The sequence below is a fragment of the Leuresthes tenuis genome, unplaced genomic scaffold, assembly GCF_036924035.1.
Source record: "Leuresthes tenuis unplaced genomic scaffold, fLeuTen1.0.hap1 SCAF_1, whole genome shotgun sequence".
Classification (NCBI taxonomy): domain Eukaryota; kingdom Metazoa; phylum Chordata; class Actinopteri; order Atheriniformes; family Atherinopsidae; genus Leuresthes; species Leuresthes tenuis.
In genome coordinates this window covers 17,067,115-17,093,364 of record NW_027325355.1, presented here as the reverse complement: position 1 = coordinate 17,093,364, position 26,250 = coordinate 17,067,115, and the positions used below count along the sequence as shown (strand labels likewise).

The 26,250-nt window shown below is 41.1% G+C and overlaps 4 protein-coding genes across 4 annotated transcripts in view; 2 read left to right on the top strand and 2 right to left on the bottom strand.

The window, feature by feature from the left end:
* Positions 1-1,226: 1,226 nt before the first annotated feature.
* Positions 1,227-6,838, bottom strand: LOC140293226 (gap junction beta-6 protein-like). The gene is made up of 5 exons (XM_072379520.1): positions 6,668-6,838; positions 4,833-4,985; positions 2,696-2,844; positions 1,851-2,086; positions 1,227-1,731 (listed from the first exon to the last, which is right to left on the bottom strand). Exons 1-4 carry the CDS (start codon positions 6,836-6,838, stop codon positions 1,876-1,878), a joined length of 684 nt encoding a protein of 227 aa, XP_072235621.1. The 3' UTR covers positions 1,227-1,731; positions 1,851-1,875.
* A 4,018-nt stretch (positions 6,839-10,856) lies between these two features.
* Positions 10,857-12,781, top strand: sap18 (Sin3A-associated protein). Its single transcript, XM_072379519.1, has 4 exons — positions 10,857-11,022; positions 12,035-12,144; positions 12,250-12,372; positions 12,475-12,781. The coding sequence occupies exons 1-4, from the start codon at positions 10,951-10,953 to the stop codon at positions 12,629-12,631; spliced, it is 462 nt and encodes a 153-aa protein (XP_072235620.1). The 5' UTR covers positions 10,857-10,950; the 3' UTR covers positions 12,632-12,781.
* A 611-nt stretch (positions 12,782-13,392) lies between these two features.
* On the top strand, positions 13,393-16,281 carry rtraf (RNA transcription, translation and transport factor). The gene is made up of 8 exons (XM_072383433.1): positions 13,393-13,535; positions 14,098-14,222; positions 14,355-14,454; positions 14,733-14,813; positions 15,035-15,123; positions 15,414-15,482; positions 15,604-15,652; positions 15,751-16,281. Exons 1-8 carry the CDS (start codon positions 13,475-13,477, stop codon positions 15,903-15,905), a joined length of 729 nt encoding a protein of 242 aa, XP_072239534.1. The 5' UTR covers positions 13,393-13,474; the 3' UTR covers positions 15,906-16,281.
* A 202-nt stretch (positions 16,282-16,483) lies between these two features.
* Positions 16,484-26,250, bottom strand: part of LOC140304591 (nidogen-2-like) — a 45,185-nt gene continuing 35,418 nt past the window's right edge. Inside the window, exons 22-30 of the mRNA XM_072383320.1 lie at positions 23,926-24,046; positions 23,387-23,487; positions 23,105-23,277; positions 22,569-22,698; positions 22,297-22,468; positions 20,505-20,662; positions 19,498-19,621; positions 19,298-19,410; positions 16,484-17,428 (exon numbers count right to left, since the gene is read on the bottom strand). Coding sequence (XP_072239421.1) covers positions 17,418-17,428; positions 19,298-19,410; positions 19,498-19,621; positions 20,505-20,662; positions 22,297-22,468; positions 22,569-22,698; positions 23,105-23,277; positions 23,387-23,487; positions 23,926-24,046 — 1,103 coding nt within the window. The 3' untranslated portion in view covers positions 16,484-17,417. The remainder of the gene's footprint in view (positions 17,429-19,297; positions 19,411-19,497; positions 19,622-20,504; positions 20,663-22,296; positions 22,469-22,568; positions 22,699-23,104; positions 23,278-23,386; positions 23,488-23,925; positions 24,047-26,250) is intronic.

Here is a 26,250-nt window from a genome sequence, read left to right as displayed (position 1 = left end):
CAGGTGGAAAGATGATAATCCCTCCTCCTCCCTCCCACTTCTGCCAACACCATCTCTCCAGCATCCACCTGCTTACCGCTCTCCTTTGAAACACGTCTCCCTCCCGGCAGCGCGCTTTATCCCTCACTTCTTCTTTCTTCTTTTAGTCCCACGGGTGGGCTCGAGGCAGCAAGAGAGGAGTAGGTGAGATAGGTGAGAGAGGAGGGGGGGGGGGAGGAGGGGGGGAGGAAGAGAGACACACACACATACACACACACACACATACACACACACACACACACAATTACACGGATACGGTGAGAGAGATGGTGTGAGTTAAAAAAAACAAAAAACAAAAAAAGACGCGGGGATTGTCTAGTCTAAAAAAAGGGCACGTGTGGAACCCGTCCCGCGAAGGCGAAGCGCAGCGGCTGCGTCCCGCGTGGCCAAGGCCATCCGCCACAGTCACACATTAGTGTGGCCGTGCATGGGGCGCACGAGGGGGTGGTGGGGAAGGTCCGTGTTTGTGTTCGCGCGCGTGATTTTTTTTTTGGGGGGGTAGAGGCTGACACCACATTCCTCACGAGCCAAAGACAAACAATTGAAAATAGTTTAAATTAAGACAAAAATCTAGCGTTTTTTATTATTTACATGACTGTACACCGAAGCATTAGGCTATTTTTGTGTGCTTGTTGTATTACTGAAATCTGGGAATAATAAAAATAACATCACGAAATAATCAAATATATTAGAATTTAATTTCTAATGAATTAGTAGCCAACATTACTGTTTTAATTTACAGCGCTAATAACCTTCTAAATCCCTTTTATCATTTATTTCCAAAAATAGTTTCCAAACTAAATGGAATCTTTTTCGAAAGTATTATGAAGTGGAAGATATTTCCAAAAGTGAAGTTAAGGCAAACCATCTAAATGCCTTGGTTTCACATTTTATGATCCTGTTTCGCAGTTTGGTTCGCTGTACAGTTAAAAGTGATCTGAAGATTTGTTAATCAGGTGCGCATTCATGTAACCATTGCGCACACTTTGGAATTCTAATTGCTAAATAAAGTTTCCTCTGCTAGTGTTGTGATTTTTGTAGGTGTGTTTGAAATGATCCAAACTTCTGTATATAAATAAAGAGCGGATTCATATTTGCAAATCAAAAGCATTATTGTTGTATTTTGTTCAATGACACTCCCAGACAAACCAAAAGGAAGTGAAACTTTATTTTTGGAAGTGGGGAGGGACATTGTGAGTGCATATTGAAACATCAAGAAAACAGGTGAAATATATCACTTTTCTGTATTTATGTGCACACAGAAGGGTCTGTGTGACTGTTCGTGAATCGTCTCGGTTTCTGTGCGGTTTTATCGGTGTCCAGTAGATGGCTCCATATGATGCACTCATTTTTATTTCTCATTTGAACATATTCTCTAACTCATTTAATTGTACAATTCAACATTCAAGCTAAAACAATTCCATGCAAAAATCCTGTGTTTTAACTGTTGACATCCTCTCCACCCAACAAAGGTTATATTGTCAGTATTGTGGGCATCATAGAAAATTTGTACTTGTATTGCATTTGCACTTATGGGTGATTTACAGGTTCTGCTAGTCTTTGGAATGACTTTCTTGTGCATCATCCATTTTGTTTCTGTGCTTTCAGGTTGACACAAGTGACTTCTGGTTTGTCTTAGTCCACATTTTCTCTCTGCTGGTTGATTTCCTCTCCTTCTGCCCACAGAGACTTCTGGGGGGGTAAAAAAATGTATGTTGAACAGTATGAGCTGCTAAGAACTTCAGACATTTGGAGTACTTATCGCTTACAAAAGTAATCTAATAATTAATGAATTAATCTTGATTAATCACCTGACTGTCTGATTGATTAATACCTCTACCTAGTGATTGCCTTGGCAACAAGATATGCAAGCTCAGCCATATTAAGGACCATGCAGATAGAAGAGGCAGTGGCCATGAAAACGGTGAAGATGGTTTTCTCAGTGGGGCGTGAGATGAAACAGTCCACCAGGTTAGGACATGGCCACTGGTCACACTGCACCAACCGTGGCATTTGGAAACCGTCGTACACCACATACAGGGCGTACCTGGAGAGAAAGGGAAACTTACTGTGTGCTCTCACCAAACTACTGACATGACAGACAAGGGATCCAGTCAAGTAGTCAAAAAATGACCTCTTAACATCAGCCTCAGCTTTTTTTCCCTTGACCTTGATGGAAAATGGCACAAGGGTAAGGAAAGATGGTAGAAAAAAAATTCTTTAGAACTTTATATATATATGTCATCATATTAGAGATGTCATAGAACATTTCTTTATTATCAAAGTTCATCAAAGAAAATTAGAAAAACGTCGAATACAGTGTCGTCACAGGCTGCTCATACTTGACCTCTGTTCTCATATTTATCACAGTTTATATGACTGGATGAAAATATTCGATTGCTCTCTCACAGTCATGGCTGCAAGGAGTTTTTTAGAGGGGATTATCTCCTTTCTCTCATGAAGGATGATCATTTGCTAAAGCAGATAAAAGGGAAAGCATCGGAGTTCCTTCCCTTGTCTTTTGAGAATTCGAACAGCTTTTTGTCGTGGCTGCTACTCAGATACTTCTGGGTCATTTCACTTAGTTAGGAAGGTTCCTAAACAACAAAGACTATTTGACCGGACCCTAAGACAGAATCAGAGTCTTAGATCTTACATGAATCCCCCTTCAAACAGCAGCCTGACCACCAGACTGCAGAAGTATGTCCACCAGAGGGCACCAGTTACTGGGAGTCTCCGCTTCTTCAGAGCCTCCAAATCCTCCTCTTGGTCCTTGTTGCCAAGAAAACTGGCTCTGCCAGAACTCTGTGGCACAGGGGTGACATGACATGGCAAGATAAAACAAGAGGTACCACAAAGAGAGACAACAAGGGGGGAAATAAACATTCAGTGTGGAAACGCAAGACGTATGATGCAATAACATGGCAAGTAATAGTAGGACAAGACATAACAGAATGAATTAAGTGAAGATAACAGGCAGCTAACAAGATGCAACCATTGTGGCATGCAAATGAAGCTACAACAAAACAGGATGCCAGAAGACATGGTGTCAGGTCTTATCATGTAAGAATTTACTCAGAGAACTATTTTTTTTTCAAAACATGCAGACTTTGCCTTACTTTTCAGACAATATGAAGATAATTTAGTTTTTAGTTCTCTTCAACTTCATTTAATTTGTGAATTGACATTTGGTTTTGCCTTTTCTTTTGCCTTAAACACTGGAAAAAAAAAGTTGCTAATGTTAGATTACGGCTAGAAAATTCAGTAAAAAAAAACACTGTCATGGTGTTATTTCAACAGGTAATTGCAGACATGCTTTGGTACAACTATTATCCATGAAAGGCTGAGTCAGCAAAGATCATGTTTCAAGGTGTCGTTATTATCCCGAGGGGGAATTTGGTATGCAGCGAGTAGTAATGTGGAAGATAAATAATACAAACAGACACTGCAATGGAATACTGTCATTTACAAAACAGATGACAGGAGGAAGAATCACTTTTCATATCAATGCTTTCCTCAGTTTGTCAACAAATGTGTGAGAAAATCCTTTAAATGTTTAAAAAAACGTTTTTCCTCAAAGACAGATTGGCTGGCGTTAACATATTTCTCACTCTGCAGTGCAGATTCTCATTAAATATTTCAAGGAATCTGGCGGGATTTCAGTGTGTAACAGGCAGCCCTAAATTAAACTTCTGTGACCTCAGATCATTCAAACAGCACTGCCTCAAGAACTGCCATTCATCAGCAGCTGCTATAATACGAACACGTCTTATCTGTGCTTATGTGCTGGCAGCATTAATGCAGAAAAACTCATTGAAATTTTAGATCAGCAAGTGCATCTTTTGCAGGGACCTCCATGCACTTTTCAACAAGGTGATTTTAAAAAAACAACAACATTCTGCACACATGGTGGCTCTGGAAGAAGAGGAAATGAATGCCTGCGGTCCTGATTGGTTTTCTCACACTTGTTGACAAAACAGAGATCTTCTGCCCCATCATTGCTCCGCAAAGACAAATCCTTTCATAGATGCTGGTTTTATACCAAACCATGATTATAATGTCCTCATCAAAATAAGTTTTTTTTAACCTCATATCGAGCTGTAAATTGCCCCAATCCCAAATATTTTTGGAACGTGTTGCAGGCCCTAAAGCAAAATTAGCTTTTTATTAACAAATTAATTTTTTCAACAGGAGGAAAACTGGCTTTTATTTCTGTCTGCAATGAAATTAAAGTGAAAGAAAGAATCGCTGCATCTCTTTGTAAATGTTTCTATTTCCATACCAATTCAAGTCTTTTCAGATTTATGAGCTGAGCGTCTAATCGGTTGTTGATTGATTCACTGTTTTGTTGCTGAAAGTCAAAGGTCCGACAGATATGGACGTTCAGAAGGAGCAAAGTGTAATGGCGAAAGGACAAAAATGGCTACAACAAGTGGGCGAAAACACAACTTTGGATACGTGAAGAGCGAGAACGAGACACGCTGTGGTAGAGTTGTGACAGTGTGTTGTTGGGTACATTATTGCATATGAAAATGTCTGGAACATGAGTTTTAACTTGTGAAGCAGATGGGTTCCAGATAAATACAAACAAAGGTTAGAAGTGAGTTTCAAAGTGCATGTCAAGGATAAAGCTCAGTGTTTGTGGTGTTATTCTGCCCATACAACCAAATAAAACTCAGCACCATGGCATCATTAACTCAAGACATGCTATCAGTGACATCATCAACAGAAACTGCAGCTTTTGTTGCATCACTATGACTTTGCGTATAAGAAAAAAATCTAACAGCACGCACCTGAAGGAGCGTCTTCTTATCGCTGCGGTTACGGTAGGCCACGTACATAGCAACCAGGAGCGTTGGTGTGGAGACGAAGACGAGCTGAAGACACCAGAGGCGAATGTGGGAGACGGGAAAGAATTGATCGTAACAGACGTTCTCACAGCCAGGCTGAAAGGGGGGAGAAAAAGCAAAGAACCATTCCCTTTTACTAATCTGTGGTCGTTTGCCTCTAACAGCAAGGTCAAAGGGTCAGCAACAGTACCGCGAGACCACCTGAGGTTTCCATCCAGTTGCAAAGCAAGCTTTGATCTTAAACTTTAGAATGTTGCCTCACATGTAATGCACGTCAGACTTGTTTCCATCACCCAAATTGCAGTGAATAAACTCAGATGAAACGTGTCAACAGTAGTCGACTGTGTGTAACCTGTTAGGTTACACATGGCTGCAACACCCACAACTGGTGGAGCTGTATTTGGGTGGAAAATGGAGAAAGGAATTATTTTGGTGGGACATATCAGGTTTTATTATTTCAAGTACTGGCTATGTTTATAGAAGATCATGTGATCAGTCATGTCAGTAATATTCAATATGCCAGAACTAATTATATTAGATGTGTCCCTCAGCCATGCTGTGCATCACTTGTATTTTAGAAAAGGCAAAAAGCCACCATAGTGCTGTTTTGCAGTTTTTGTAAAATCGATCACATCCTTCTCTAATATTACTACCAGTACCCTATATTGTTCTTCTAAAGAAAGTGACCAGGAACCACATCAAAGTTCAGTGGAAACTTCATTTGCCAGTACTTCACTTTGCCATCAAATTCAATGAAACTCAGCATGGTTGTGTGGTTTTACAAGACGAACAGATTCTCTTGCTTTAAGGTTATCTGAATAAAGCTGAATGTGGCTGATCAACAGCACAGACTGAGAAAAGTACAAAAGTTAGGGCACTGACTCAAAGAACAGTCATTCACAGTTTTTAGATTATAGAGTACAGAAAGGTTCTTCAATGCTTAATTTTACATTACAGACAGTATCTCTAACTGTGGGAAGCATCAGCGGTTCATCATCGCAGCTTGTGTAAAGCTACACAACTTTGCTGTGTTTGTGAGTTTATTACACCGCATTAATTTGGCTAAAACTTTATCCAAAGTAGCTTATAAGTGAGAGGTAGTTTCCAGATGAGTGTAGAGTAACTATTGTTCTGAATGAGCTTGTGAAAGACTTTTCAATTGGGAAGGGTTTGAACACTTTTTGGGAGAGATGATAACAACTGAGCACTACAGAGCTCAGCCGGTCAGCAGAAAAAACAAAGATCAATCTCTAAATTCATAGTTGCACTTATTAAAGGTGCTTACTCCTGCACACAATATGCGATATGTCCATATTATCATGTGCTGGACTTTCAAACAACTCCATCAAACGAGGAAGTGAGTCGTTGTACATCTGTAAAGAGTTTACACCAACAGGTGATAATTCTCTCTGACCAGTCAGCTTTCTGGCTTGCTTGCAACCTTGGTTGAGCTTGTACCAAAATACAACCAAAATGACTCAACCTACAATAAAAAACTAAACTAAACTAAAAAAAAGCAAGCCAAACTGTACTGAACCATGTGAAAAAGGACCATCAAGAAAGCCACTGAGAACACATTTTGTCCCTTTACTGGAATACCCTCAGCATACAAATGCAGTTACATGTCAAATTGTCTGCTGTGGGAAAAGCTTTTTAATATTTAATTACACTGCCTGATAGATTTTATGTCTAGAAAAGAAATCCTATCGCGATGATGTACACTGTAACAGGACAAGAAAACAGTTATGTCATCTGATAGCACTGACTGGGTGCCCTACCTGTAGTGTGTTACAAATGAAATCAGACTGCTCATCCCCCCAAACGCTCTCTGCGGCAACAACCAGCACCATGACCCGGAAAATAAACAGCACAGACAGCCAGATTTTACCCAGCGAGGTAGAGTGACGGTTTGCGCCGACCAGCTGAGCGTACAGAGCAGGCCAAGACATCCTGTAGGTGCAGACAGAGAGAGGGGAATGGGAATGAGAGGCTTTCAGAAAATTCCTGGTTCAAATCCTCATCCTGTAAGTTTAAATCGGGGAAAAAGTTAAATAGATCCAACAGTGTTTCTCCTCTCACTGCACTGCTTTTTTCAGCTACCCATCAGCGAGAGATGCAGACACTAGACACTTAGAAGGAAGTCCGTGGCACAAGATGAAAGCAGAGACAGCCGCTAAACAAAAGGCAATTTTGAAAGAAGAAGGGGATGAAAAGGAATGAAAGTGAGAGGAGGATAGGAGAAGGCCCGGTGCCAACATTCATGTGAACTGATGAACCTCTCTGCCCACGGAACCGAGCCCACTCTAGTAAAAAACACACTGAACACACTGTATACCCCCCCGAGACTCGCCATTCACAATTACTGAATGTTTGATTTGTATATCATTGATTATTCACATTATACATACTGCATTGATAGAATACCTAGGATATCACTGTTATGTTCACAAGACATGTGTCCAGACGGTAAAAATGATTGCTAAAAAAGTTAAATAAGACAAAAAATGCAAAAAAAAAAAAAACACGATAAAAGAAACATACATTGTTCTAAAATTCTTCTCAAAATACTAGTTGCAGACAGATCAAATCAAATTTTTCTCACCTTGTGATCTGTCAGGTTACCTGCCGTATAATAGTCCTCATATTCCTTTCTTGCAAAGAAATATTTTCCTAAAAGCAAACATTTCACTTATATAAAATGTTGTCGTATTTAACTGGAAATAATCTTTTGCAAAACACAAACCCGCAGCTCTTGCGTCCTCTGCATGAACCCAAAAGATGCTCCTCCAAGTGTGAAGTCTGCTGGGCAAAATATCCCGACTTCCTGTGACGAGTTTCACAATAAACCCACCGATGGGTGTAACTTTTTGGAGGAAGAAGCAACACAGATATCAAAGAGAAACACAGAGAACGATAAACAGGAAATGTAGGAAAGAGAATGATTTCAAATCAACTCAAATATCCCATCTGAACCACAATTAATTAAATGAGTTCAATGTAATTTGATTCAATTAGACTTTATCAATCACTAAATTAAGATTATATTGTTGCACAGTAAATGGTGCATAAAAAATAATGAGAACAAATAATCATAATAATGAGCCACTGTGTGAGGCTATTATTGTAGACAGGAATGACCCTCTGTACCCCTAAACCTGGAGGAGCCTCTGACTGATGTGCAGTGTTGTTCAACTTTTTCAACATTCTTTTGTGCTTATGCTCTAGGTGTTTAAGAGCAGTGCCCAGGTCAGGATCAACATTCTTTATCGCCTTGTTTGTCATGTTTGTTATCTTTAATATCTAAGGAAATTATCAATGCAGACGTTTATAATTTCTGCGGCAACTGGTTGCACAATCTCATCCTTTTATGGGAAAGGTTGTAATAAAGGTCTATTGACACATTCTTATGAAAGACTTTGCTCATTCATAAATCTGCATGCATACAGAGATGCAGAGCCTCATGTTGAACACTACGGGGCAAAGATGGTATATTATAGACATAGATGTTGCTAATTACACTGTGAACCGATTGCATCAAGTCTGATTAGACATAAATATATATCTTTGACGCATGGTGCATATTTAATAAGACTTATTGTAAAAATTATCACCAGCACGCTGATCAGAAAGAGTGAAACAAGCTAACAACACCGATATGACTTGTGTGAAAGATTTATAAACTTGGGCTTTCATGACAGTATGTGGTGCTTTTTGCGTGAGAGTCCTAGTGGCTATTGTTGGTATTGCATTCTCGACCATTTTCACATTGGCTTTACATCCCAGACTGAATGACTATGTCCATCTTTTATATACCGTCTATGGTACACAGTCGTGTGGTCATGAACGAGGCAATAAGGTCATTTCTCTATTCACTGAACCCCAAGACTTTCTACAACTGCACAGGCTGAGAATAGTTCAACTGATCCTGATGTCGAGTTATGTCATGATCCTACCTCTAATTTTGAAAACCTGTAAATATTTGGAAGAGTTCTGTGAATATTGTGTTTGTTCGAGAAAACACAATACAGCGGCCACAGTCACCATCTGTTGCGCAACACTCGGCCCCATTCACTCAACCTGGAAGTCAAAAGGGTTGAAAGAACATAGACACATAGTGTTGCAAAGTTGTGTGTGAAAGTATCTGTGTGTGTGAGATCTCTTTGTGACTGTAACTGGACACAGGTAGAGAGTCATCAAAAGGACTTTCTTATATCCAAACCATCTCTTGGCAGCAGTCAGCCTGCAGGACAGTGCAGCTCTGTGTGTTACTAATGACTGTGACGGATAAGCTTTTCCCACTGTTTGTTGAAGTGTGGGAGCAAGAGCAACTTCCACGGTTTGCGTTGCGGTCAAAATAATGACATCTTCTGCTTCAGCTCCTATATTGACACAGGGATAGAAATAAGGAGGTAAAGATTTGAAGACAACGGTTTACTGGAGCTGAAGCTGAACTCAAATTAAAATAAACAAAAGGGATCATTTGATGGCCTGAAATAATGAGGCAAAACTTTCCTTCTCTAAGCTGCAGACATGAAGGTTAGATTACTCTGTGTAGAATGCTGCAAAGTGAGCTCTGATGGTCTCAGAGGGAAGGAAAACATCCTGGACTGAGACAGAGAGGGCGTCAGTTTTTCTAATGGAGTCATTAGGGGAATCACAGTGACACTTATTCCTGATGCATATCGATGAATGAGTATCAGTGTCAGGGCCGGACTCAAAGAGCCACTGTTTGATCTTTCAGGGCTGAAACAGATGGGAGAAGCCTGGTGGATTGTTCCAAGCTAGTCCGTGAGGGGTGAGGGGATCAAGAGCTGATTGTTAGAGTAGTTCCTGGTCCCCGATCAGCCAACCAGCCAGAGAACAGAGGGGAGCACTGTCAGGAAGCTCACACACTGTACAATCACATACTGTACAATCACACACTCACATATATGTTACCCAGAAACCTACACACACTCACCCACCCGCAGTGTAATGAGTGAGGGGGAGAGCAGCATGTGACTAAATAGCAGGTTTCAGTCCTGTAGGTGGACTTGGCTGAATGATCCCAGATCAGCCACTCTGGGAAAGTCTGTAAAAGCACTGCAAGACATTTAAGGAATTTCTGGATTTTGACATTGGTTATGTTTTCCTTTCATAAAAATGCAATCGCACATAGAATAGAAAATAGATAATTTATTCCAATTTTTAGCCATTATAATCAATTGTGTCTCTTTAATCAGGACTAAAATGAAGACTTGGCACTTGATAGGGACTTGCTTAAAAATGATTCTATACTGACAGATTCACATCTGCTCATTAGTCTTATGAACCAGAAATTAGTCTTTCTACAGTTCTTAGGTTAAATAAATTCTCCTTTTAATCCACATTCACCCATAATAAACACATGACAACATGCGGAGAGTTTGTCAAAAGCCACCCAAAGGACACTCAGACCGCAAGTAGCGTTTGACTCGTTTTCATCAAATCAGATGATTTTACAAATAACTTCCAAAGGATTGGTGTGTGAGGTCTAAAGAATCATGCCCAAGAAGATTTGAATCTGTCTCTGCTGCCAAATGACTTTGACCGAGTACCGAGTGAACTGACTAAATACTTGTGATATCTAAAATTTGATGACATACTCTAAAAACTGTTAGTGTGGAGAGTTGCCAGTTGACCAGTAGAGAAAAACAATGAGCCCATTTTAAGACGAGTCTTAGCACACTACAAGATTAATGCATTAGTCTAACAGGGATGTGCCTTGAAAAGCTAAATGGGAGAAGCTTGAAAGGATCTACAAACTTCCCCTCAGCACAGAAGAAAGGACAGGTGGAAATAATTCAGTGGTATGAAAAAGACGAAGTTGGAGCAAACGTAAAAAGTAGATATGGAGATGGCCTGAAGGACAACAGGACTTTGTGAGCGCCAGGGGGCGACATTGAGCAACGTCAAACACGAAACTGCAAAAGAAGAAGATTACCGGAAACGGAAAGTGTCCCCTCTCCGTCTTGTATGTTGCGGCGTTTACTGAGGCTGAAGTTGCGACCAAGCTGCATTAGTATTTAACTGAAATATAACAATGGCCCTTGAATCGCGGATCACACAGGAGGAAATTAAGAAGGAGCCAGAAAAGCCCATTGACCGAGAAAAGGTGAACGCTGGACTTTTATTGCCGAACTCCTCTTAGCTTGTTTACCCCATGAGCCCCAAGCTAACATGGTTTGCTACCCTTAAATGCTAAGTTATCAATCTTCAAACTGGTTAAAAATGTAGAAAGTACCATATCACAAAGTTATTTAATATGCCAGTTGTTAGTAATAACTGAGTTTTTCTACGTTGCATTTGGACAGTTCAAAGGTTAATGTAAATTAATTAGCCAAATCAAGAGAAACCTGGGTCGCGTGCTAGTGCTAGCGTGATAGCTAGTCACCATACAGCATTTTGTTTTGTTGCTATTCATTTAATTCATTATGCAAAACATGTAAAGAATGAAGTCGGTTATTTTCTAAAAATATTTACTTCATGAACGTGAAGGAATGCAGTAAAATGTGCGGGGAAAGTTGCACTCTTACGGGTAACTGTCAAACATCGCAAGATAACTTAAAAAGCTCAGAAAAAAATTAAACATACATAATACTTCATGTATTTTTGCCAATATTTCCGGACAGCTCAGTTCCACGATACGGAAGAAGCCTTGTTTATGTTTTGGCCACGCAAAATGTTCAGGAATTACTTGTAGGACTGGATTGGCCGAAAAACTGGTTAATTTTTCCTCAAAATGTGATATATTGTGCTGATTACTACATAATACAAATAATAAGTGTTCTCGTTTGCACCTGTAAAATGATTCCAAACGGTTTTACTGATGTCCACTTTACTGGAATTAAAAACTAGATGTAGTAACTTTGTTAGGCCACAAGAGGGAAGTGAACGCATCTTTTGATGTATTAGTATTCCGGATATTCCTTCAAGATTTTCAAAATAAAATAAAATAAACCGTAGCTTTCTGGGTTTTTTATGATTTCAATGTATGTATTTACATTTGAAATTGTATGGAACTGAAATTTAAATCTAAGTCATTGTCAATCGTATCTATGACTGTCTTTCTAGTGTCTTGTTTAGATTGGAAAATGTCATTCCTTTTTTTTCATTTGTGGCCGCAGACTTGCCCCCTTCTGCTGCGAGTATTTACCACCAACAGTGGCCGACATCACAGAGTCGATGAATTTTCTCGGGGCAACGTTCCTTCCAGCGAACTGCAAATATACACATGGTAAAACTTCAGACATCTCATTTTAACGTCCTGGTGTTGTACAGAGGTGCTGTTTGATATGAATGTTGAATTGGATGTTGAAGCAGATACCTGTGTTTATTATAGGATGGATGCTACTCTGAAGGAGCTAACTGGGTTAGTAAAGGAAGTGTATCCAGAGGCCAGGAAAAAGGGGACGCATTTCAGCTTTGCCATTGTCTTCCCCGATCCGAGAGGGAAAATGTACAAGTCAGTATCGCACTATAAGCAGCACTGACTGGACTCTTGAACGCTCACCTCAATGGTCTTGTGCATTCGTGTGTCCTAAAACGTGCTTTTCTCCTCCTTCAGGTTGAAGGACATCGGCAGTACAGTATCTGGCAGGAAGGGTCCAGATGACTCCATGACGTTGCAGTCCCAGCGCTTCCAGATTGGAGATTACCTGGATATAGCGATCACACCGCCCAACAGAGCTCCGCCCCTCAACACACGCATGAGGCCCTTCTGAGCACGCACACACAAATACTAACACACACACCACCATACAAACATAAAGTGAGACATTTGAGTTATTTGTGTTATGTTTTGAGTAACTGAGAGCGGCTTTTCCTCATTTTATAAAACTTCATGTTTAATAAAGTTGTCTTCTTTTTTGCAAGCACTGTCTCTTGTAGTTTTTTTTAATATTTAGCCTCTCTGAGGTCAACAGCATTTGAAATAAGAATTATATTATTATATTGACGAAGGCCAGGTGGCTATTTTGGAGCCTTACTTTCTGGAGGCACCATGATGAGATGTTACATTCACAATGTTACAGCCAGTAAGATGGGAAAAAAATGGAGTACACATCATTTTATGTTTATGAATGTGCAGAGGTTGTTTTGTATTGGTTGTAGAAAAACAACACACCATATTCAATATGGCACAAATCACTTTAGCAGCCAGAATAAATACAAACGGATTAAGTTAGGATTGATGTCTCCAGTGTCTAAGGGATTGTACATGGAGTACGGGGATGAAATTGCACAATAAGCCTTAAATGTAACGCTGGTTGACCTACAATACTGCTCCTTCTGCAGCAGTTATGGTTAATTTGAAGCAATGAAGGTTTAGATATCTGAGACCAAGAAACATAAAGGCTTACATGAATACTGTCCGGTTGTATTCGTGCCAAATAGTCATTTATTTATTTTTTTAGTTATGAGGTTTTCTTTTGAAAAGCCGAAGAGGAAGTCGCATGCTCCGGTGACGCATGTGCAATGCCACATACTGCCAGCTAACAGAAAACCAGTCGTTGTAGCCTTCTGTGGGATAAGAAAAGCAGAGGTTTGCACACAAGACACGTGGTGAGATGTTTCGTAGAAAACTGACTGCTCTAGATTATCACGAGCCTGCCGGATTCGACTGCTCAGGTGAGGAGAAAAAAAGAAACTGCAGGAAACAAAACGGTTAACGTCAAGTTTACTGTGGAGCTGGCTAACGCCACTGCACATATCTCACCACTGCGAAGCGAACAAACTGCCAGACTAAAAATAGCAATTTCATGTGTCCTTATCGTTTCTTTGTTTTGGCAGCACTTATATCCAATGAAACATCAGATTATATTTTTTACAAAGTCCCTACATACCACTGTTTTGTCCGGCATCGCTAGCCTTTTAACATTTCTAAAAGAACAGACTGTTTATTGAAGGTGCTTCGTTTCTGAGCAGCAGGCGAACAAAGATGTCAAAAAGTTACGTTAAACCCACTGTTCTTTTCCAGTTGCACTGGAACATAAGTAAGCAGTTAGCCGGTGTGTCGGTACCTAATAAACATGCCAGCTGCCATTTAAGGTGAGGCGACAGAAATGACTGTATGAGTCAGCAGATGACGGATCAGAACAAGGATTCATTCTGCAGCTTCTTCCTGCTGAATGAACGAAGCGTTTAATGGCTGAATTTCTACTGTCAACTTTTTTTTCTCGTATGTGCTCAGATGACACACAGTTTAGGAACTGCATCGTGTGGCTGGAGGACCAGAAGATTCGACATTATAAGATAGAGGACAGGGGCAACCTGAGGAACGTCCCCAGCTCAGACTGGCCCAAAGCCTATCAGAAGGTGAGGCGGCTGCATGATGTGAGAAGCCTGCTTGTCATTTCCAAACTTTGACATCCAGCTGGCACGTCGATGGGAATCTTCCGCTGGCGCCACAATAAGTCGCGTTGGCGCTTTCTCTTGTGTTTTCTACAGTACCTTCAGGATTTGAACTGTCCGTTTGGAGTTCAGGAGAAGCACGAAGGCTTAGACTGGTTACTTGGCCTGGCTGTGCGCTATGAATATGGAGATAACGGTGAGATAAATGCAACTTTTGTCGGGTGACACGTGTAACGTCCCTTTTTGGGAACCTCTGCTTTGATGGCTAATGTGTTGGAAAATCTCAGCCGTTGCAGTACTTACGGTGGCCAGTAGATGGCGGTGTAACAAAAGCGAATAATGTTCTCTGAGCTCACATGTCAAGTGTTTTTGGTCACCAACCAAATTCATGTCAACCAATCTTTTAAGAGGTTCATTCATTCATTTAATGTATTTAATTTGTTTAATTACCGTGCTTCATGTATTTCTCCACAGTGGAAAAGTATAAGAACTGCCAGCCGCTAGCAGCCTCTGCTAACAGCGACAAGGCGATCGACCCTCTCGTCAACCTTGACAGTAAGTCTTCCTCTCCTCTGGCTTTTTTGTCTTCTGCTGTCCCCCCACGTCTCGCACCCTTCCCACATTAGGCTCTGTAAGAAGTGAACTCGTGTCCACTTGTGACCGACTCAGCCAGGTCGCACGTTCACACCAAAAGTGAACTGGGCCCCGCTGCTCCGGATGGTCATCGTGTGTCTTTGCTTTGATTCACTTCCGCATCTCTTTTGGTTTTTTTGCAGGCAACTCTCCAGATTTCAAAGCCGGAGTTACAGCTCTGGCTAACATCCTCAAGGTACAGCGGCATGACGATTACCTGGTCATGCTCAAGGTGAGTGTTGACGACTATGTGTTACGGTGATTCCCTCCGAATTGGGCTGCAATTTAACCCTTGTGATGGTGTGGAAGCCTCAAGTTCACCTCAGTGTCTCAACGAGGAAGTTTATTGGTTTTAATTGGCACCTTGGACTCTAATATAGTTTACGTTCAACAGTTTAGGTCATGCCACTGAGGTAGAAATGTCATGCTGAGGGTAAAGATTAGAGCCTGACTCTCTCTCTAAAATTATTATAAAAGAGATTTCACACTCATACGTTTGTCTGTACTCATGTGGACTTGCAGGCTATTCGTATTCTCATCCAGGAGCGACTCTCGCCGGAGGCCATCACTAAAGCCAGCCAGAACAGAGAGGTAAACTGCGGCTACATGCACAGTTAACACACAACAACACTGATGAACCGAGTCCTGCTATGAATTGATTGGAAAAAAGAAACTTTAGTTTCAGTCTTGTACATTTTCTCTTTCTCCCCAGGGCGTTCCCGTAGCTTTAGACAAGCACATCTTGGGCTTCGACACTGGAGGTGAGCGCAGCTTATTTTGATCCGGGCCGTACAGGGTTAGCCGAGTCCATGTTTGTTTGGATGTGTCCCCTAAAGCAAACGTCTCCCTTTTACCTCAGACGCGACGCTGAACGAAGCGGCTCAGATCCTGCGGCTGCTGCACATCGAGGAGCTGAGGGAGCTGCAGACCAAGATCAACGAGGCCATCGTTGCCGTTCAGGCCATCATAGCCGACCCCAAGACGGACCACAGGCTGGGCAAGGTCGGCAGATGAGAGGGAGGATGGAGAGGAAGCGAGGGACTATAAACCAGAGGGGTTTTTAATTTCATTTTCAGAGAAAAGGCCTTTTTTTTGGGTTGTTGTTGTTGTTGTCGGCTGTGTTTGAGGGACATAAATGAGTTGTTTTTTTTCCCCATTTTTGCATGAGATGGAGCTGTTTTGAGCCACCATGGCCCAGCCTTCAGAGGCTGACATTCATTTTTGTACAACACAATGAATAAGCTGATACAAAACTACAGGGACAGTAGTTCTAGTTTCTGCTCAGACGTTTAGTTTCTTCAGTGACTGAGGCTGAACCGTTGCGAACATCTCCTGTTCTGAGATGCACAAATGAAGGCTGTATTTGTGTTTAGTTATTTTTTTTTTCCTACAGGTGGAATAAACGCTTATTTCAAGTTGGGTTTACGTCAATAATGCTGCGAGATACAACAGAGCACACTTAAGACTTCTTTAAGGCTTCACATGTGGTGGATGTTTGGTGACAATAACCGCCCAAAAGCCCGTCAAGTATCAAATCACATTTTATTGTTATAAATATCACATCTCATTGACAGATAACGATTTGAATTGTTGTAAAAAAAAAAAAAAAAAAGAGAAAGGTTTAGCGTTTCATCGTTTGAGAAGTACAGATTCGTGCATAGAAAGGTGACACGACTGTAGTCGCTGTAATCCAGCTGCGGTACCAAAACTGATTTTGGTCATGTGACATCGGCATTAATACAGGTTAACAACTATGTAATCCATCGTATTATGTTTGCTTAATCTGCAGTCGGGATATGACTGACAAATAATCACTGGAAATTAGTGTTCCAGAGCTCGGAATCATCAATAGTCATGTCCTTGTGAGCTACAGATTGAGACCTAGAACAGGGAAACAATTAGCTTAACACAAAGCATGAGGAAAGCAGGTAGCGACGTTAGCTACAACCCCAGCTTCCACCGCTCAGTATGCTATAAAGATGGCTCTCCCATGGTTCAAGCTTCTTATTAACTGCATGTAAAAAAAATGTCAAACTCTACCTTTAAACTGTGATGACTTACCAAAAAAAAAAACAGTGAGTGCTAAATAATCATACTGATGAATATCTGAATATCAAAGCCAAACTAGAAAAACCCTGATGCTTAAGTTTCGTAGCAGAACGTCAAAAAGCTTAATGTCACCGTTCTTTGGCTTTAAAGACACATATTAAAACTTATCTGAATGTTCTGTAGCTTTAATCGATTTAAAAAAAAAAAAAAAAAAAAACACGAAATACAAAAATACAGTAAGAAAAAATAAAAAAAATGAGGTATAAAACAAATTTACAAAACATTTATTTTGGGTTATATCTTTGAGTGGGATGGTGAGGTTGTAAATTTGCACTGATGGCGGATCTGGCTACAGGAAGCCATCTTGCTCCCTTCTGAGTGGCCTTCCTTCTGGAGGAGGTGGTCCTGCCTTCTGTCCACGCTTCGGCCCCCAGAAACCCTTAACACCAGAAGACCCTGGTGGCTGCTGGCCCATCGTTAGTGGCTCCCTGTGAAACGAAACAAGGCACTAATTTATCTCTGCCATATCTAATTTCCCAAAAGAGGAAGTTTAAAGATCCAGGTGGAAGTGAGAAGTCTTCCCTTCCTGAGTGAATCCATATGTGTGACGGGATGAAAGCGTTGGTGCTGCAGTGGTCTAATGACAGAACAAACACACAAAGCCCTACACTTAAGAGCATGTGGCTGCAGAGAATTTTCTCTTGAGAACAAGTGTGTGTTCGTGTATCCAACAATAACAGCTTTTAAGCCTCTTAGAACTAACTCCCAAACCCTTAACAAGTGTGTTTTTAGAGTTGTCATCATGGTCAGAATTACACCGCACGTGTCTTTGAAGCAACCTGTCGTTAAGGCTCTCTGGGTGTTTGAGGATGAGACTTGTAAGCAGCACACAATAGTGTCAACCGCCCTGACCAGATTGAGAGTGAGAAGCATAAACCTCCGCCGTAGACACATTTTGCACTGTGCAGATGTTGCGTAGCATTGGCCGTGACATCTGCCAAGGTGCTACTTTAAGGATTACCGTGCGTTTGGAGGGCTGCGTTGTCCTTTGAAGATGTTTAACACAAGGCTTTGAAATTACTCGAAGCCATCTGCAGACATCAACACATCAAACATGACGCACCCAAAACACAGGTCGAAGGTCGCAGACAGCTATGTAATCATTGCTCTTTGGTTTAATGTACACACACACACACACAAATCCCAAACAGAGGCCCGCACACAGCTGTCTCATCATTCTTCTTGTCTATTTCATGGATGAAGTCATCGAACACACACACATGCATAGATAGGTGGAGGTTAGTGGTTCTAAGCCAGCTGTGTGAGGACTGTTTTCTTTGCAGGATGATGAAACACCACCAGAAAACCAAGAATTGCATTTTATTTATCCAAAGAAATGTGTGTAACAAGCTAATCTGATGATTTCTCATATTCATACTTGATTGATTTATGTGGTTTAAAGAAATGAACTAATAACGCTCAGTGCTTTGTTTATGTTTGTTTCGACTTAGAATAACAAATGAAAGACCTTACGTTTAGTTGGTAAGCTAGCTTACTAAATTACTTATAATGCGTCAGTCATATTCAAGTTTCGGAAACGGAAATTTGACTTCTTGTTGGTGTTTTCTTTGACTTTTCCCCAAACGTATGTTAAAAATTCAGTTCCCACTTATTGTCAAATGCAGCATCATTAGGCACATATGAACGAAACACAGAGGAATGGAGTGACACTGTCACCGAGGGTTTATCAGTGTGTGGCTTAGAAATTAAAACACACAAGCTGGCTGCTACTTCTGCGTTCCAAGAAGTGTGGTTTTACCAAAATATGCCAGTTCAGTGCACGGGTAGTGGCTAGATTAAGCCCATAAAAAGAGATCAGTACTATCTGTCTATGGTTAAAATGCAAATTAGGGAAATATAAGTAAGTAAAAGTACTCAGTAATTATCACATATTTGTCTTGCAGTTTGGTGTGTGGAAGTATGAGCTTGGTTTTCAGTGTGTGCTAAAGCGAGCTCTCAGATTATTTACTGTATGCTCTCTCTCATACAGTAGTAATGCTTTTCAAGGGTTATCAGGTGTAATTTCTGTCGAAAGTTGTACCACTGCTTTCAAAAGAGGCGCACCATGTGGAAGAGAGGGCCGGGAACGGAGTTAAGTGCCTCATTCCACCCCCTACAACCGGCCATTATAAATAGAAGTGAACAGACATAATTGAAAAGGGATGTACAGATGTACAGATCTCAGGTCAATTTGTAAAAAAAAGAAAAAAGAAAGGTGTATATCCTTTAAATCAAGAGAATATCCACTCATTTCTGGAATTATTTTTAGAACCGTTGTGTGAATACACAGATCTCACCTGGTAAACAGTGGGTGGTTGCTATGGCAATGCCATACAGATGAGAGCGCTGGTTAGGGAGATATTCATCAGTGAACTTACTGCTGTCTTTGCTCACAGCAATTACACCGTCCCTGTGGAGAAGAGGACAGAAAAATCACTGAGGGCTACAAGATAGTTTCTTGAAATAACCAATGCAGAATGTTTTATGAGGACGCTACCTCCTCCAGTCAGTGTAAAAGAAGTGGTTCCTGTAGTAGATCATGCTGAAGGGGTAGTTGAGGCTGGAGTGGATCACTCTTCGGCCTGAACCATCTGGAGATATACACTCTAATAGCTTCGTACCTGACACCCAGAGGACAAGAAGTCAGATCATTGTGGTCTTAAACTGTCATGTGATACAAAACGGAATTGTTGACCAGTTATCACATCTTTGTCACATTTGTTTAGCGGTATACAAATGTGTCTTGGACCACCAAGTGATCGGAAGTGACTCCGTGCAAGAATTGCGAGTAACCACTCAGATATTTCCTTGCTAATTTTGGTTAAAAAAAAATTTAAAAAAGCATTTTTATGGAGAAAAAATAGAAAACAAAACAACGTCAAAACCTACTTATAAGGCAGATCGTTCACAGAAAACCTCCTGCTCGTCTTTTATGTTAATCTGCTGCAACAGTGAAGAGAACTGTAAGAGCTCGAGCTCCAGATGTTGTCCTGTTGGTCTTGGGAATTCCCTTTTAATTCCCCCACTATGTTATACCACTTGTGTAAAGTTGCAGTCTCCAGGTCTTAAGGGGTTATTAGCTTGAGTGTGAGCGTCTTTGTTAGCAAAGGTGCACTGAGGCTGAGCTGTGTGGGATTTTCAATTTATGCTATGCTCACTTTCCTTCTCCCTTATCGCATCTGATTTATTACTGAGCTTAGTAAAATGTTTCAAAGTCATTTTTCAATAAATGCACCTCAGGTGAAAATTAAACATCCGAAAAAGGATAGAGTTCAAGTTAAGGTTTGAAGGAAGCACCAGTGGACCTGCTGAAGTCGGTGACTTCTGAGCTAACAGGAGATTGCGACGTAGATTATGTGTTATTTGCATTCAGAGTTGGTAACTGGGATCCCTTTATAAGTGATCACTTGGAATTACTCTTAGCTGTCCGCTTGTGATTAGACACCCAAGACACATAGTAACTGCAGGTTTGAACAGAGCAGTCTGCGGTTAAGGTATGTTTACCTGCATCGGCCCAGCAGATTTGTTCAGAGGAAGAGTCGTATGTTAGAGCGTTTGGCAACCCAATCCCATCAGACACCACCACTCTGCGGTTTTGACCGTCCACAGATGAACACTCGATCTTTGGTGCCTCTCTGTTCCAGTCTGTCCAATACAGAGTGCTGCAGGGAGATATTATAAAGCCTGTTACATTCATTTTCAATCTTGCAAATGAGCTAACTTCACCAAGATTACATTTGCATTACGCTGACCACTCTAAAATTGAGCTTGGTTTTGCGTTGGCCTGTTCTGGCGCTGAGTGCTGCTATCAGGCTAATATAAAGAGACAAGAGGAGAACCCCAAGAATGCGCACAAACACACACATTGCATAGAAGCATAGAGCTCAAGGGGACCAGCTGTTTCATGCTGATGAGTTCATGGTCAGGTTACTCTGAGCAACGTGCGACCTTTAACCTTTCCTATCCAAGTACATTTTACAGGTCATGTTCCATCAGTACACAGCAGAAAGTGTGGACCACATGGGCTAATGCTGATGCTGTCCGGTCTCAAACGAACAGCTGCCTTCCTCGCGGTGTGTTTTTGTGAGGAATCAAACCATATTTTACTGTTTAAAACATTAAAAAAATATAATACATTTGCTCAGCAGGGTAACCACTCACAAAGCTTTCAGACAGTGTGAGTGGGGGCTGCTTTTCATCTGCAGATGAAAGGTGCATATGTTGGCAGTGGAAACTACAGGTGATACACACCACATGAGCAATCAGCTCATGCATACACTCCATGTGCTGATCAAGTCGATTAAGGTATGAGGCAACAGACGGTTGTGTGTGAGACATTTAGACGAAACTTTGGTCCGCCTGCCTTCGATGTGTGGGGTTATGTGTCCGTGTAAGCGGGAACATGTGCAAGCTCAGAAATCACAGAGACTCGCCGTAAGTGTGCCCGACCGAACTAGCAATCATCTGTAAAAACTTTAATTTCTACCAGAACACATGCTGGGTTCTGGAAAAAAAAACAACAACTCGAAGCTGTCAAAGTAATAATGTAAAACATACATTTGAAGTTTTATGATCTGGGTTATTGTTGCTGGACTTAAATCAGCCATGTTAACACATGTACACACACACGCTTGCATAGTTGTTGATTATGTGATTAGTTGCAGTGATGGAAAGCAGATGTTACTCCTGCAGAGTTGACCAATGACGGCAGTGCACCTTGTACAGTTTTCTTGGCTTGGCCACAAAAAGAGCACTAAAAATCACTTATATGACAGAATTATGAAAATAAGTATATAATCAAACATGCATTATCAAAGGGACATGCCACTAAAACTCCAATTCCATCCCTTCTCTTGCAGTATTTAATCTCACAGCAGTGAAGCCATGTTTACAATACAGTCTCAAGCCTAGACATCAGACTCAACAAGTCTCTTTGATGAAAACAAGCTTTAAAAACATGATTTTCTCTGCTCTAATTTATTAGGCACAACTTTGGTTAACTCACAGCCTGTCTGATAACTTATGCCTAAATTTATGGTTTCATTACTGGACTGAAAACCACATGCGTCCTGTTCGGATGAAAAGTGACTCATTCTGTCTCGGGAGCTTTTTCCAGGATGTTCCACTTGACTGTGAAAAGTGTGTGTGGGTGCTTTTGTGTCTTCCTCAGGGGAGAGATTTGTACATGCCTTCGAATCCAGACGCGAGAGTTCCAGTGCTTCAGAACAGGCACAGCTTAACATTCTTTCGTACGTTAACTAAGTTATAACAAAACAAGAGGGACAAATGGGATTACCCGGTGGACGAAACCACTATGATGGCCCGGGGGTTGACCAAGTCTCTGTCAAACAGGGTCCGCCTGCCGCTGCCATCCAAGTTGGCACTTTCAATCACGTCAGGCGTCGAGTCGACCCAGAACATCAACCTACGTTTGACGTCCAATGCCAAACCCTCTGGACTGACAAGATCTACAGGGAGCGGGGAGACCACACAGAAAACATAAAGGTTATTCAAAACAGTGTGCACCATCTGTTAGAGAAACTACGTAGGGTGGCTGATCACCCTTACTTGTGTTGATGAGTATCTCAGGCTCGGCTCCAGAAGCCATTGAAGCTCTGTTAATGGTTCTTGCGGATAGATCTGTCCAATAGACTTGATTGTCTTTGCAGTCATGGGCTATACCAACAACTATGGAACCCTAGAAATGAACAGAAAGAATACCACAGCTACATCAGTACCGGGTTCAGTGAATATAAGCCAAACATTTTGGTCCTGACCAATCACAACCAAGAGATTTCAAGATCCAAAAGCTGCTCGCTGATACTATGCTGCTGCACGGGGATGGCGCATAGAGGCATTTTCCGAACTTGCGGTGGACAGCCACTCCTCTAGAATGGCATTTAAAAGCTGCAAACAACTTTTCAATTACAGAAAATTGCAGGTTGGTTAAAGACAATCAGTATATCACTACAGAAACTGTATAAGGCACCAAATCAGGCTACCATTAACCACTCTTTTATCACTACTATCACACCTGCTTTGAATTTGTCAAAGTTGAGATTGGCTAGAATGTATAATTGTCCATCTATCCTTGAAGGTCTTACATGTAGTGTCAACAGTGTTTTGGACCGGGAAGCATCTAGTCTGGACCCGTTGAGAGGCAACGCTCCTATTTTCTGTCCCTGAGCATACAGCAGTGTCACGTTAGTGTTTGTTGGAGGAGTCACATCTGGGCGGGGCAATGGACGCACAGTGGGCGGGGCCACAGATGGCAGGCCTAAGTGACAAGACAGAATAGTAAAGAAAAAGATTTAGCCATGATTAATGGCAGTAACACTGGTTTGATACGGTACATCAGCTTGCATTTCAGGTCACAGGTTACTTACATGCAGGTTTGACGGCGTCATATGATCGGGTGCCAGGAATTTCCCGTCCATCCTTGTCTACACACCAACAGTAATTTGTGTTCCCGAAACACTGAAGAGGCCTGAGAGTGAAGCAGAATCAGCCAAATTATTCAGAACAGAAATCATTTTAGTTACAACTGTCTGTGAAAAAGAAAGCACACCCTCTGTTAATTCTGAGATTTTACACGTCAAAACACAAGAAAAATGATCTGCCTCTGACCATGAGGTCAGTGCAACCTCAAATAAACAACAACAGATATTACTCCTTGTTATTATTCATTGAACAAAAGCAAAATAAAAAACGGAAATTAGGGAAAGGTAAGTAGCGTCCAGATGTGCGCACCTCTGTAAAGGCAGAGGTTTTGTCACTTTGCGGTTCTGGAGCATTCAGGCGTGTGTTAACACGACATCAGCGATGACACAATCATGTGCAAAGTCTTAGCAGTAAATGAGGGCGTACCTTTTTGGCTTTTACATGATTGTCTGAGTTAACATATGCATGCCAGTTTGGTGCGTACCTTAATTCTCCGTCTGGCTTGCACTGTGGCAGGTATCGCTGTGGGTCTGGACTTCCACCATACTGCTCGATCAAACTGTCCCTCCACCGCTCACACAAGCTCTTGGGACGTATGATTGGCTCTACGGGGATCACAAATCTATTTAAAATCTTGACATACTCCTGCATGCTTGTAAAATGATCTTGCAGATCCTCTTTGGTAGACATTTATCTTCACTTAATAAGCTAAAGGATGAGTGTGTAGCTTGCAGAGTTTATACTGCAGTGATAGGTGGAGTGCCTTATTAATGGTGTGTAAATGGCCTATGTTTAAAGAGGCACACGCGTCTTACTTCAGTCAAAACAGTTTACTGTGGTGAAATCCTTTTAATAACCCATTTTATTGAAGAGCTTTACAAATGAGCCCAAAACCACTTTAGGCTTCTGCTAACGCTTTTTCTAGTCGTTTTACTCTTACTGTCTTATGTAAAAGGAGTGGCAGAAGAGAGCAAGAGATCGGAAAGTTAAAAACAGAAAAAGTCAAATTAAACAGTTAAAACCAATTTAGCCCCTCCAACAGTTATTACTGTAGCAGTTGGCACACTAAAGAGTCTTATGACTCACTTGGTTTTTACTTCTATTTACTGTTCCACCGCACAGCCAACCAAACATAGTAGTTTAGAAAAAATTGACGAGATTCAAATCCTCAGACTGATTTACTGTGTGGGCAGTGAGCTGTACAACTTCCGTTGGTATAAACAAATACAATCTTACTTTAAGCAGAGTTTAATTTGAGCATCAGGTGATCTACTAAATTACAAAGGAAATGAATTCCAAACTAAACCCATGAACAATTACTCTTAAAAACTTCTGCAAACAGCTCCGGTGTAGTGGCCACAAAATAAGAATAAAACAAGCCTGTGGTTATACTGGGCAGATATGAAGAAAAAAATATGTAATGTAAGGTGGAAAATTAAACAAAACCATTAGATCGGATAAGTTAAGTGTAAAAAAAACCCAAAAAACAAGCGTGCATACATGTGTGTCCTGCCTGAGCTGGATGTGCAAGGCGGGTGTGACACTGGGCGTCACTCTGCTGGTCACAGACCGTCTGACTTGTTTTGGTGATGTTGCGCAGCAACAGTCAGCAGCTCATGCTACCACAACCTTACCACTTCAGATGTAAAGGGCTTCAAAAATGGAATTTATGGCGAGGAATGAACTCATAGAATAGCTTCTGTGTTCTGTGGGCGAGGGAGAATCACAGTGTGTGTGTATGTCTGTTGCAAAAAAAACCAGGTGATGTTTTCTTTGTTTGAAATTGTTTGTACATGTATAATGTTTGTACATGTATAATGGGACAAGGACCACCGTCCTTGTCCCATTATACATGTACAGGATCAGAATTAAGTGACTTAACAAAGTGCATCCAAATTCCACAAAGCAACGAACTGTATGCGAAAAGGTTCAAGACGTTCTACAGTTTCGAACTTTCTCGAGATCATTGTACATGTAAGTATAACCAAATGCACTGTGGTTATAAAATCTGGATTTTATTCGCTTTTATTAGAGCAGAGCAAGGAGTTGGCACGTAGTCTTAAGTCTGACGTGTTGAGCTGTCTGACAAAAAAAAAAACATCCAACTGACAGCAGTTTAATTGGGGTATTTGGCTGCATCAACACACACTCAAGCTTTACTCGTCTTTAAAAAAAGACAGAACTTTGGAGCATGTCTGGGATGTTTGTAATTCAGGATAAGAAGTAGCAAACCTCCAGGAAGAAAAAGAAAAAAAGGAACAAATGCGGTGGACATCCACAAAAGGAAAACAGAGAGAGATCCCTACTTCAATTACTTTTGTCTCTCGTAATGGCTTAGATATTACTGTATATCATAATTGGGAAGATTTCCTGAAAATATCTCTCCTCATGTCTGAGCGCACATGAAGCTGTCAGTGGTGGAAGGAGCATCTGGATCATTAAAAGTAGCAAAACTACAGTGTAAAAATACTTTGTATTGATATACAATTTGTACATGTAGAATAATGTAGAATAATCAGGTAGAGAAGTCTATTTCAGACCTATATACAATATACTATTGCCTAAAATTATACTGAAAACATCAGGAGCTTATAATAAGCTGACATGTGCAAGGGTTTCCACAGGGATCTTGAATTAGAAATGCTGAGGATGCAGGCTACCCCCCCCCCCCCTCTTTTTTTTTTCTCAGTCCTGTCCAGTAGTTTTCAGTATGATGTTATCAGTCTCTCACATTGTTGTGGAGGAATTTTGGCTCACCCTGCCTTCCATTGTTGTTCCATTGTTCATTGAGGTTTGCAGACATCCATTA